This window comes from Oryctolagus cuniculus, chromosome 14, assembly GCF_964237555.1.
Source record: "Oryctolagus cuniculus chromosome 14, mOryCun1.1, whole genome shotgun sequence".
Classification (NCBI taxonomy): Eukaryota; Metazoa; Chordata; class Mammalia; order Lagomorpha; family Leporidae; genus Oryctolagus; species Oryctolagus cuniculus.
This window is the reverse complement of record NC_091445.1, coordinates 598,830-612,972: the sequence shown is the minus strand read 5'-3', so window position 1 is coordinate 612,972 and position 14,143 is coordinate 598,830. Positions and strand designations below refer to the sequence as shown.

General features: G+C 45.7%; 1 protein-coding gene across 17 annotated transcripts in view; it reads right to left on the bottom strand.

Moving 5' to 3' along the window:
- Nucleotides 1-14,143, bottom strand: part of POLK (DNA polymerase kappa) — a 70,210-nt gene that overhangs the window by 34,256 nt on the left and 21,811 nt on the right. For 12 of the 17 annotated variants that reach the window (XM_051838659.2, XM_051838658.2, XM_051838657.2 and 9 more), the window contains 2 exons: nucleotides 9,906-10,061; nucleotides 7,850-7,969 (listed from right to left, as the gene is read on the bottom strand). In XM_051838659.2, coding sequence (XP_051694619.2) covers nucleotides 7,850-7,969; nucleotides 9,906-10,028 — 243 coding nt within the window. In that variant the 5' untranslated portion in view covers nucleotides 10,029-10,061. Of the gene's footprint in view, nucleotides 1-7,849; nucleotides 7,970-9,905; nucleotides 10,062-10,689; nucleotides 10,826-14,143 lie in introns of all 17 variants that reach the window. The other 5 variants (XM_070056283.1, XM_070056282.1, XM_070056278.1 and 2 more) reach the window with 1 other exon arrangement.

The following is a 14,143-nucleotide window of genomic DNA, read 5'->3' as shown; positions in this document are numbered from 1 at the left end:
TGCTCTTTTGCATGGCCATCCCCCCACATCTGTTGCCCAATATCTGTGACTCTATGGTGCAGTAGGTGGAGAAGCTGATGTGAGAGTGAGCTAGACTCCTCTCCTCCCTTCCTCAGCTGCTGAATACATCTGTGTTGTGGATGCTCAGCTTTGGTGTCCTCATTGGCTTCAAGACACTGCAGGTGGCTCCTCCCACCACCCCCACACCCCCCCACATACACACCCCCACCAAACCCACACCCATACCCACACCCCCACACACATACACACCCCCACCAAACCCACACCCATACCCACACCCCCACACACCCACACACATACACACCCCACCAAACCCACACCCTCACACTCCCACACACATACACAGCCCCACCAAATCCACACCCATACCCACACACCCATACCCATACCCCCACACACATACATACCCACCAAACCCACACCCCCACATACACAGCCCCACCAAATCCACACCCATACCCACACACCCAACTCACCCACCCACACACTCCCACACACATACACCCCCCACATACACACCCCCACCAAACCTACATCTATACCCCCATATATACACCCCCTCCAAACCCACACCCATACCCACACTCCCACACATACACAGCCCTACCAAACCCACACCCATACCCACACCCCCACATACTCCCACACACATACACAGCTCCACCAAACCCACACCCCCCCTCCCCCACATACACACCTCCACCAAACCCACACCCATACCCACATATCCATACGCATACTCCCACACACATACACACCCCCACCAAACTCACAGCCATATCCACATCCCCACACCCACATCCCCACCACATTCACACCCCCTCAATACACCCCCGTCACACACACATACACACCTCCATACCCCACCCACCCACACCCACATACAAATCCGCTACCACACACACACCCCACATACATACCCTCACCATACACACACATACATATACACACCCCCACCACATAAACACCCCATACCCCCACCCATACCCACATACACCCCCACCACACCCCCATACACATACACACCCCCACCACACTCACATACCCCACCTACATCCCACATACTCACATACCCCTACACATACATACCCTCACCACACACACATAAATACCCCTACCACACCTACCGCTACACACCCACACTTACACACACCCCACATCCACATATACACTCTCCCCACATACATGCCCCCCCACATACACACATACATCCCTACTACCCTCTTATACCCACACCCACACTTCCACTACACACCCCATTCTCCCCCATACACCCCTGACACATACATACCACACACACACTGCACACCCATCCAGATACCAACACCCATATATACAAACCCCCACACCCACACTATACACACACCCACATCCACATACCATACACACATACACACTTGCCATGGGCTCTCAAAAAGGAAGGTAGCACTGGCACCCTTGTGGGAGACCAGATCCTGGCTTCAGCATTGGCTCAGCCCAGCTCTCGTAGGCATTTGAGGAGTGAACCAGTGATAGGCATTCTGTCTCTCGAAGAAAATAAACCTCAAACTTTTTTTTTTTTTCAAATAAAGTTTAGAAATGCGATAAAATTATGCTTACGTTTATTTGGAAGAGATGATGCATGGGAAAAGTTTAAAGAAGAGTTATGAATATCAGACTTTATTTCAACAGTTTGGTAATGAAACTGCATGATATTGATACAGGAAAAAATTCCATTGATTAGAAAAGAGAACAGAAATAAATCACAGAACAAACAATGAGAAATTGGTGTTTGGAGGTGCCTCATTTGAACTGGGTAGAGAAAGGATTCAGTAAATGGTATTAGGACAAGTGAATTACCAGTTAGAAAAAATAATACCATTTAGGGAGAGTATAATATCATTTTAAAAAGACTTCATCCCTCAAATCAAAACAAATACCAAATTTACTAAAGATCTGAATATAATAAAATCCATAAAAACTCTAAAGGAATGTATATGGTTTGGGAATAATTTTTCAAGCACAACACCAAAGTCAAGAAAAAAGAAAGCATTAAAAACATACTGTTGCAGGAACTAATAAGTGATTCTAACAAGGTTGCAGGATATAAGGTTAATATACAAGAGTTGATCACTTTCCTATGTATCATGAATGAACAACCGAAATTTGAAAAAAAAAAAAACATAATGAATTTACATTAGCACCACCAAAAATTAAATACTTAGGTATAAGTCTTACACAATATGTACAAGATCATTATGAAGAAAGCTTCAAAACTCTGAATAAAGAAATCAAATAACTAAATAAGTAGAAAGAAATTCCATGTTTATGGAAAGGAAAATTCAATAATGTCAAGATAACAGCTCTTCCCAACTTTATCTATGGATTCAATGCAACCTCAGTGAAAATCTCAGCAAGCTATTTTATGAACACCTGTGGGGAGCAACTCGGCCTAGACTAAGTTACTGGAATTAAGACTTATTCTATGCATCTGCTCTCCCACAATATGGCGCTGAGAAGGGAGAAACAGCTTCTACGCAGCTGCCTCCAGTTCAACCAATAAACTGTAGGACCTGCTCCTGATTGGAGGAGAGCAGCGTACTCGGCGTGTGGGTAGCAGAGTTGGGATTGGTGGAAGAGGGCTATAAAGGAGGAGAGAGACAACATGCACCAGGAACATCTAAAAGGAACATCTATCTGAAGGAACACCTGTGCAGCCCCCGAGAGAGCCGGGCAGTGGTGTGCCTCTCCCCCGCGGAAGTGGGGAAAGTGGCAGGGGAACCGCCCTTCCACGGAGGTGGAAGGGACGGTAGCCAACCCGGGAAGAACCAGCAGCAAACCCGGGGAGGGCCGAGCAGACGAAAGAACAGCGCAGGGTCCTGTGTCGTTCCTCCACGAAGACGGGGAGCGACAAACACCAACAAACTGATTCTGAAATTTACATGGAAAGGGAAAAGACCCAGAAAAGCCAACACAGTATTGGAGAAGAGCCAAAACAAAGGACTGACACTGCACAACCACAAGACCTACTATAAAGTTACAGGGATGAAGACAGCGTGGCTGTTGGTGGGGACGTAAACTGCTATAACCATTAGGGAACAGCACGGAGATCCCTAAGGAATCTAAAAACAGATCTTCCATGTGAGCCAGTCATCCCACCCTGGGATATACACTCAAAGGAAATGAAATCAGCCTATGAAAGACTTACCTCAACTCTCAAGTTACTGCAGCTCAATTCATAATAGCTAAGTAAGTAAGCAACCTAAACGTCCATCAACTGAAGACTGGATAACGAAATGTGGTATATATACATGATGGAGTATTACTCAGCTTTAGAAAAGAATGGAATCCTGACTTTTGCAACAAAATGGATGCAACTGGAGATCATTATGCTTAGTGAAATAAGCCAGACCCAAAAAGACATATATCATATGCTTTCTCTGTTTTGTGGTAGCTAATACATAGAGTATAAAAAATTTTAATGTATATCAGTGAAACTGACATCTTTGGATTTGATTAGTGCTTATGGAACTTGTCCATCTTCCTACTGAACTATGGTCTTTTTACTTGTTGAATTCTTTATTTAGTGGGAGGACTGAGCCTTTGAGTATAAAGTAAATTAAAAGCATGTTATTGCTAAAATTAGAAAAAAAAGGAAGAAGGGGGAGGAAATGGGGTAGGGAGGGAGGGAAGTGTCATTACATTCTTAGAATTGTATCTATGAACTACTTTAAATCTGTTCACTTTATATTAAAAACAAAATGTAAAAATTAAAAAAAAAAAATGTGGTACTGGCAGAAGAACACACAGTTAGATCAGTGGAACAGAACAGAGAGCCCAGAAGCAGACACACATAAATAGAATCAACTCATCTTTGACAAAAAGGCAAAAAAAATATAATGGTGAAAGGACAGTCATTTAGCAAACTGTACTAGAAAAACTGGACATCCACATATCAAAAAGTGAATCTAGACATAGATCTTAAACCCTTCACAGGAATGAACTCAAAGTGGACCACAGATTTAAGTCTAAGACACAAAAATACAAAATCCCTAGCAGATGGGAAAGGACAAAGCCTGGATGACTTTGGGCTTGACAGTAACTTCCTTGACGCCACCTAAGGGCACAAGCATGACAGAAAGAATTCATAAGTTGGACCTTGTCAAAGAATAAAAAGATAAGCCACAAACTGGGAGAAAATATTTGCAAAACAAATATCTAATACAAGATTGTTACCCCAAAAATGCAAGCAACTCTTAAAAACTCAACAGTAAAAAAATTAAAGAAAAAACCTCATCATTAAAAAAACACCTTGGCTGGTGCCGTGACTCACTTGGCTAATGCTCCGCCATCCCATATGGGCGCCAGGTTCTAGTCCTGGCTGCTCCTCTTCCAGTCCAGCTCTCCGCTGTGGCCCGGGAGGGCAGTGGAGAATGGCCCAAGTGCTTGGGTGCCTACACCTGCGTGGGAGACCAGGAGGGGGCACCTGGCTCCTGGCTTCGGATCGGCATAGCTCCGGCTGTTGCAGCCATTTTGGGGGTGAACCAATGGAAGGAAGACCTTTCTGTCCCTCTCTCTCTCTCACTGTCTAACTCTATCTGTCAATTAAAAAAAAAAAATACCTTAAAAGAAAAATAGGAAGGAAGGAAGGAAGGGTGGAGGGAGGGAGGAAAGTATCATTATACTCTTAGAACTGTGTCTATGAGTGGCTGGTGCTGTGGCGTAGTGGGTAAAACTGCAGCCTACAGTACCCGCAACCCATATGGACGCTGGTTTGAGTCTCGGCTGCTCTATTTCTGCTTCAGCTTCTTGTTAATGTGCCTGGCAAAGCAGAAGATGACCCAAGTACTTGGGCCTCTGCACCCGTGTGGGAGACCTGGAAGGAGCTCCAACCTCCTGGCTTCGATTGGCCCAGCTCTGGCTGTTGTGGCCATTTGGGGAGTGAACCAGAGGATAAGAAGACCTCTCTCTCTCTCTCTGCCTCTTCCTCTCTATAACTCTGCCTTTCAAACAAATAAATTTTTAAAAAAGAATTTTATCTATGAAATACATGATTTATATTAATTTAAAAAAGAGTACTGCATTGAAAAGAAAATAACCTAATTTTTCAAAGGAGTGAGACATTAACCAATACCTCACCAAAGAATCCATACAGCCTATGATTTGAAGATGCACTGGATCATGTGTCCCCAGGGAAATGCGAATCAAAGCCACAGTGAAACACCACTCTACTGTATGTCCATTAGAATACCCAAAATCCAGGGCAGTGACAACGCCAAGTGCTTGCAGATGTGCAACAGGAATTCTCATTCACTGCTTGTGGGAATGCAAAATGCTATAAGCACTTTGGAAGAGAGTTTTGCAATTAAAAAAAAAAACTAAGGGTAGGCGCCGCGGCTCACTAGGCTAATCCTCCGCCTATGGCGCCGGCACCCCGGGTTCTAGTCCTGGTCGGGGCACTGGATTCTGTCCCAGTTGCTCCTCTTTCAGTCCAGCTCTCTGCTGTGGCCCGGGAGTGCAGTGGAGGATGGCCCAAGTGCTTGGGCCCTGCACCCACATGGGAGACCAGGAGGAATCACTTGGCTCCTGGCTTTGGATCGGCGCAGTGTGCCAGCCACAACACACTGGTCGTAGCGGCCATTTGGGGGGTGAACCAACAAAAGGAAGACCTTTCTGTCTGTCTCTCTCTCACTGTCTAACTCTGCCTGTCAAAAACAAAACAAAACAAAACAAAACAAAACAAAACAAAAACAAAAACGACTAAACTTATTCTCACTATTTGGCCGGGCAACTGTACTCCTTACTATTTACTCATGGAGAGAAAACATGTACATACAAAGCTGCATATGGATGTTTACAGTAGCTTTCTCAAAACTGTCAAAACCTAGAAGCATCAAGACATCCTTCATTCAGTAGATGAAAGGATAAATAAACTGCGGTACATCCAGACAACACGTAATATTAAGCATATAAAAGAAATGAGCTATCGGGGCAGCACTTGTGGTGTAGCAGGTAAAGTCACCACCAGTGGTGCTGGCATCCCATATGGGCACTGGTTTGAGTCCTGGCTGCTCCATTTCTGATCCAGCTCTTTGCTATAGTCTGGGAAAGGAGTGGAAGATGGCCCAAGTGCTTGGGACCCGGTACCCACATGTGAGACCTGGAAGAAGCTCCTGGCTCCTGGCTCGGGATTGGCGCAGCTCCGGCCACTGAGGTCATTTGGGGAGTGACCAGCAGCTGAAAGACCTCTCTCTCTCTCTCTCTCTCTCTCTCTCTGCCTCTGCCTCTCTATAACTCTCATTTTCAAATAAATAAATACATCTTTTTTTTTTTTTTAAAGAAAGCTATCAAGCTTTTTTCACAGCTATCAAGTTGTGAAAAGATGTGAAATTCACTTAAATGCATACGACTAGGCAAAAGAAGTCAGTCTGGAAAGGCTATAGGATTCTAACTGTATTTGTAAGTCACTCTGGAAAAGGCAAAACTATGGCAAGAGTTCAAAGACCAGTGGTTTCCAGAGGTGGGGATGGTGCTGAGGAGGTGCACACAGGTGGAGCACAGAGGAGGTTTAGGACAGTGAAAACCACTCTGGAGGCTACTACAGAGTAGGTCACCGCAGTCTGGCCAGATCCCACGAATGCACAACACCAGCTGTGAGCCCGACTCCAAACGTCAGCTTCTGGGGACAACGTGTGGCAGCGTAGGACATCGACTGCAACCATGGACCCCTACTCCTGGGCGAGGGTGGCAGCAGGGGAGACTGTGCCTCTGTGGGCAGTTTCACTGTGAACTTCAAAACTGCTCTATAAAATCTTTAAAATATATATTATATATTACTGGGTTGGATAATACAAATATTTAAAATCATATAGGAAAAAATTCCTGCAAACTTAAAAGGCAAACAACATATTGGAAAACTATTTACAACAAATGGCAAGGAAAAAACTCCTCAACACTAAGATCTTATAAATGTAGAAATGTGGGCCTTGGATATTGTTGTGAACACTAGCTGAACCTCCAAACCCATTCTTGCTTCCTTCCATATAACAGGTTTTCAGCTGAGTGCAAGGCACCCACTGAGAACATGCTGACGACGCCTGCTGCAATTAGGAGGGGCTGTGGCTCCCAGCTCCTGCCAAAGCCATGTGGACTCAAGTAATGTGCACAGCAACTTCCTTGTCACTTCTTTAATAAAAAACTACTTGTCTCCAACTTTTCCTCCTCTCTTCCACAGCAAGTGATGGAACATGGACTGGAAATAATTCAGTTCTGTCAGTCTAGGTAAGGACAGTTCCAGGAAACGATGGGACAATATGACTTAAAGAACCTGGGTGGGCATTTGGCACAGCAGTTAACACACAGCTTGGGATGCTCCATCCCATATCAGAATGCCTGGGTTTGAATGCCAATCTAGTTCCTGATTCCAGTTTCCTACTATGGCACAACAATAAGAGGCCGCAGGTGATGGATCAAGTACTTAGGTCGCTGCCACCCATGTGGCAGAGCAACTGAGAGAGAGAGGGAGGGAGAGAGAGAGAGATATCTTCCATCCGTCAGGGCTGGGCCAGGTTGATGCCAAGCACCCAGAACTCCATCTGGGTCTCCCACATGGATGGCAGGGGGCCAAGAACTTGGACCATCTTCTGCTGCCTTCCCAGGTACATTAGCAAGAAGCTGGATAAGAGGCAGATTAGTGGAGACTCAAACTAGCACTGCAATATGGAATCCAGGGGTCCCAAATGGCAGCTTAACCCACCGAGCCACAATGTTGGCCTTATGATGGCCATGTATTTTAACTGTCAATTACTGTTCTATCAGCTTCCACTTAATTCAACAGTCAAATTAATACCTGTAGCTGTGCTTTCCTTAGCTGCTGGTTGGTTATTTGAGCTTTTTGCTGCAACATTTTTTCAATTCGCTGGTTAACTTGCTTTTCCTTCTTGAGCTCATTTCCATAAAATCTAGATCCCTGTGGAGGAAAACAAGACAAAGTATAAGACAAAGGTGTGAAGGAAAGCATCACTGTAGGGAGTATAACATGGTGGCTGAGAGTACAGACTACAACCAGAAGGTCTACACTACTCAGCTCTGGGGCCGGTGTTGTGGCTCCCAGGTTAACCCACTGCCTGCAGCGCTGGAATCTTGCTACATCTCAGTTTCCTTCTCTGTGAAATGAATTTATTCACTTAAGATTTATTGATTTATTTGAAAGTCAGAGTTACACAGAGAGAAAAGGAGAGGCAGAGAAAGAGACAGAGAGAGAGAGACAGAGAGACAGAGAGACAAAGAGAGAGAAAGAGAGATCTTTCATCCGCTGGTTCACTCCCCAATTGGCCACAATGGTCAGAACTGCACTGATCTGAAGCCAGGAGCCAGGAGCTTCTTCCAGGTCTCCCACACGGGTGCAGGGGCCCAAGGACCTGGGCCATCTTCTACTGCTTTCCCAGGCCATAACAGAGAGGTGGATCAGAAGTGGAGCAGCTGGGACTTGAACCAGCACCCTTATGGGATGCCAGCACTGCAGGTAGTGGCTTTACCCGTTACGCCATGGCGCTGGCCTGTGGAATGAATTTATGAACAAGCACCTAAGTCCTGGGGTTCCTGTGATGCTGCATGTGGCTTAGTACAAGCTTGCAGAGGTGAGTACAGACCTGCACCTCATAAAAACGACACACACACCTGTGCCCCTGTGCCACGCACACTTGGTGGAGCAGCTCCGCCCTGAGTAATCTCTATACTGCACACACAAAAGCTATGAAGTACAAGATTACTCAGTGCAGTACAGTGTTTAAAACAGAAGACTAGAAAGGACTTAAAACATCTATCAGTAAAGATTCTGGCTGGTTCAGTAGATTATGTGCACATCTACAGAAGAAAGAAGAAAGCAGAAAGCGGGCTTTACCTGCTAATGCCACAGTGTCAGCACCAGAAGGCAGATTTTTAAAAAGATTACTTAATTAATTTGAAAGGCAGAGTTACAAAGAAGCAGAGGCAGAGAGACAGAGAGAGGACTTCCATCTACTGGAAACCAGAAGCCAGGAGCTTTTTCAGGGTTTCCCACGCAGGTGCAGGGGCCCAAGCACTTGGGCCATCTTCTACTGCTTTCCCAGGCTGGAGCAGAGAGCAGGATCAGAAGTAGAGCAGCCGGGACTTGAACCGGTGCCCATATGGGATGTTGGCACTGCATACCCTCTATGCCACAGCACCATCCACCAGAAAGCAGATTTTTAATTACTTGCACAAAAAGACCTCCAGCTCACACTGAGGAAAAAACCCAACAGCACCAAAGAAGAAAACAACTACATTATTCTCCCACTGGGGTAGAACAGACCATGCCCGTCATTTCGCTTTTACATGCACAGCCTATGTGTGTGAAGCAGAAATCTGGACAGGAAGAGCAATAGCACAGAGGGGAGGTTATGCCATTCTCTCTCTCTCTCTCTCTCTCTTTCTTTCTTTTTAAGATTTATTTATTTGAGAGGCAGAGTTACTAAGAGAGGGAGAGACAGAGAGGAGTCTTCCACCGGCTGGTTCACTCCCCAAATAGCCATAATGGCTGGAGCTGGGCCAACCAAAGCCAGGAGCCCAGAGCTTCTTCCAGGTCTGCTACAGGGGTGCAGGGGCCCAAGCATTTGGGTCATCCCTTGCTTCCTTCCCAAGCACAGTAGCAGGAAGCTGGATCAGAAGTGGAGCCACCGGGGCTCAAACCAGTGTGTATAAGGGATGCCGGCACTGCAGAGGGAGGCTTAACTATACCACAGCACTGGCCCCATGCCACACTTTTGTAGTTTAGTAATAGTGTACGACAAAATGAAAATTTTAATAATTTTATATTTCAAGCAATGGTTTTCTAACAAAGTAAAATGCTACTAAATTGCAGACATGAAAAGAAACAAGAAACATACCTTTGTGGCTTCCAATATAATTCTGTTAATTTTCTCTTTATCCAACCCTTCCATTCCTGCTTTGTTGTCATTAAGTCCCACCCTAAGCAGAAGGTCCTCTCCATAACTGTGCTGCTCCTCCATGGCGTAAACTTAAAATGGCGTTTAAAAAAGTGCCTGAAAGAGAACACAGATTCAACAATGTTTTAAAAGTATCCATGGGGGTTGTGGGACACTTAAAGCTAGAAAGGTACAGAAATCAGCAAAGCAAATTAAAGAATGAATTAGGAATTTTTAGCTAAGGAAAAAAACCACTATCCCAAGATGCCTATATTCCTGGAGGAAGAAAGAAATGCATATCTCTGCAGGCTGTTTGTCAGGCACTATGTGTGGGCTGCACACGTGAACTCCAGAACACTATGAGAGGTAGATATTATAATTCCCAATAAAAAAAACAGAGAAGAAAGCTGAGTCTTAGGATATGACCACTGACACATGTTTGCTATCAGGGGTATAGCCTATGTTGACACCAAGGCCTGAGAACACAGCTTGCATTTCTAGCCATATTAACACACTATATAGAAAATAAGTATGAAATAATGCTTCCTCTATTGCATATGTTAAGTTCAATAGCATTTATTATCTCCTGTATGCACAGCTGCATTCCTAACACTGAAAAAAATCAAAGACAAAACAATAACCTACTTACTTCCAGGATATTATTACACTGCACAATTTTTTTTAAAGGCTTTGAGTTACCGAGAGGGAGGTAGAGACAGAGAGACACACAGAGAGACACACACACCAGGGCTGGGTCAGGCTGATGCCAGGAGCCTGGAATTCCATCCTGGTCTCCCACATGGGTGGCAGCTGGGTGGCAGGGGCCCAAGCACTTGGGCCATCTTCCACTGCTTTCCCCGGCACATTATGAGGGAGCTGGACTGGAAGTGAGAAGCCAGGACTTGAATTAGCACTCATATGGGATACAGACATCACAGGTGGTAGCTTAACTTGCTGTGCTGTAACAGCAGCCCTGTGTATAATACTAAGTCTCCTCTAAGGTTAAGAAAAATCCTGTCAAGTAATAATTCTTTAATATTTTTCTATAGTTCCTTATAGTTTACCCTCACATACAAGTATATTAGCTGTAGGGGCAGGTGCTGTGGCGGGATAGGTTAGCTACTGCTTGCAATATCTACATCCCATACTGGAGCGCCTGGTGGAGTCCCCGGCTAGTCCTGGCTACTTTGTACTTCTGTCCAGCTAATGCTCACGGGAGGCAGCAGATGATGGCCCAAGTCCCTGCCACTCACATGGGAGACCCAGAAGAGTTCTGGACTCCTGGCTTCAGCCTGGCCCAGGTCCAGCTGTTGTGGGTATTTGGGGAGTGAACCAAGGAAATAACTTTCTCTCTCTCTCTCACTCTCTCTTCTCTCTCTCTTCCCCCATCTCTCTCTCCACCCCCTGTTCTGTCACTCTGCCTTTCAAATAAATAAGTAAAACCTAAAACAACAAAAAAGAATCTTCACAACTCTCCTGCAAAGAGAAAACGATGGAATTTCAAAGGTTAAATGCATTGTCTATTAAAGTCGCTAATAAGAGGAAGGACTGACCGGCGCCACGGCTCACTAGGCTAATCCTTCACCTGCAGCGCCGGCACCCTGGGTTCTAGACCCAGTTGGGGCGCTGGATTCTGTCCTGGTTGCTCCTCTTCCAGTCCAGTTCTCTCCTGTGGCCTGGGAGTGCAGTGAAGGATGGCCCAGGTCCTTGGGCCCTGCACCAGCATGGGAGACCAGGAGGAAGCACTTGGCTCTTGGCTTCAGATCAGCGCAGTGTGCAGGCCCCAGCATGCCAGCTGTGGCAGTCACTTGGGGGTGAACCAACGGAAAAAGGAAGACCTTGCTCTCTGTCTCTCTCTCACTAACTCTGCCTATCCAAAAAATAAATAAATAAGAGGAAGGACTGGGATTTGCACCCATAACACTGCAACCACCTCCAGTAAGGGATTCACTTATGCTATAACTAGACAGCCAGTTGGATAGCTACCACAAATCTCAAACAACAGTGACTTTTTTTTTTTATAAAAGATTTATTTCATTTATCTGAAGAGTTACACGGGGGGGGGGGGGGGGGAGCGAGGTCCTCCATCTGCTGGTTCACTACCCCAAATGGCCGCAACAACCAGGGCTGGGCCAGGCTAGCAGCCAGGGGCTTCTTCCAGGTCTCCCACATGGGTGCAGGGTCCCAGGAATTTGGACCATCATCCACTGCTTTCCCAGGCACATTAGCAGAAAGCTGGATCACAAGAGGAGCAGCAGGAAGTTAAAGTGGTGCCGCTATGGGATGCCAGTGTCACAGGTGGCAGCTCTACCCAGGTCCAATGCTGGCCTTGACAGTGACTTCTTATTTGCGTGACTTAGAGAGGGCTCACTTACTCCTCTCTGCCTTGAGGATCTTTTGTAACAGTGCTACTTCCATTTTGGGCACCAGCAAGTTTTGGAAGGGATTCTGGACACTGTGACTACTGGGCAGTCCTCATACTTTGCTGCAGATTAGACACACCAGGACAACTTTTGAAGATCTTGATTCTCAAGTTCCATCACACTGAAATCAGAAGGTCTGGGAGCCAGACAGCAGTAGTTCTAAGAGACACACAGGCAACTGCAGGGTGTCCCAAAGTACAAGAACCACTGGTGCAGATGCTGTTTCTGAGTGCCCAAAGAAATACAGCCTTCCTTCTGTTTTCATACTTTGAATATTTCCCTTTAATCATTGTATTCAGCCTAATAATATTCATTTTGGCTAATGCTTATCCGATTACTTGGCATTTTCTAGAGAATCAGGCAAATATAATTCAGTCATCATTTCACTACACCAGCACTACTGAAGTAGTGCATGAAGACTGCATATTTTTTATGAAATAGAATTTGTGTGTTCTTGATACTAAGTATTTTTTAAAACTTATTTATTTGAAAGGCAGAGAGTTGCAGAGAGGCAAAGGCAGAGAGAAAGAGAGAGAAAAAGAGAGAGAGAGAGAGAGAGAGAGAGGGAGGGAGGGAGGTCTTCCATTGCTGGTTCACTCCCCCAAATGGCTGCAATGGCTGGAGCTGGGCCAATCTGAAGCCAGGAGCTTCTTCCAGGTCTCCCCGACGGGTGCAGGGGCCCAAGGACCTGGGCCATCTTCTACTGCTTTCCCAGGCCCTAGCAGGGAGCTGGATCAGAAGAGGAGCAGCTGGTACTCAAATCGTCACCCATATGGGATGCTGGCACTGCAGGCAGTGACTTTACCCACTATGCCACAGCACTGGCCCCAATGCCTTGCATTTTAAACAATGAAATGTAGGAAAGGAAAAAAGTACTTATTGAATAACTACTACTTCAAATATGATGAATAATAATTTCATTTTATTTAAAACACACAGCGAGACAGAGACAAAGAGCTCGATCTTTCATCAGCTGCTTCACTCCCCAAGTGCTTGTAACAACGAGGAGCTAGAACTCATTCCAGGTATCCCCTCATCTGCTGTCTTCTAGCAGCAGGAAGTGGGACTGTACGCAGGAGGCTGGGACTCCAACCAAACACTCCAATAAGGGATGCGGGCAAACTAAGAGGTTATCTATTTTCCTTTAAATGTCTATCATTTATTTTCATCTACTTGAAAGGTAGGTAGGGGGAGAGAGAGAGAGAGAGAGAGAGAGAGAGGGAGATCGGTCTTCTGTTCCAGTCTCCCATGTGGCCCAAGCAGGTGGGCCATCATCTGCTGCCTCCCAGGATGCATTCACTGAAGCTGGATCAGAAGTGGAGGAACTGAGACTTGAACAGGTGGCTTAACCTGCTGTGCCTCAAGGCCCCGCCCTGTTTTGGTTCATTTTGTCAGAGGAATTGGGTTATCAGCAAGTCTGTGAGATAGACAGTTTTCAGCTTCTTCCTGACCGCTGTTGTGTAACTATGGCGCAACTTGGTCCATTCCCACAGGCAAATACACTGAATGTCGTTTAGATGCCAGTGACTTCCAGGTTGACAGCGGCCGTCCAGATACCTGACATCTCCACAATCTATCTTTCAGTGCCTCCCTTCCTCCAAACCAGCTCCACCTGCTGCTTCCTTGTTTCAGTTGAGGGTGACTCTAATCTCTTCCAGGCAGGTCATGCAAATCACCTGGGAGTCATTCTTAACCCCTCTCTTTCTCATGCATCGATATCCAAGCTCTCCGGAAACCCTGTGTGTGCTGACTTTCAAATGCACCTGCCTTTCACCA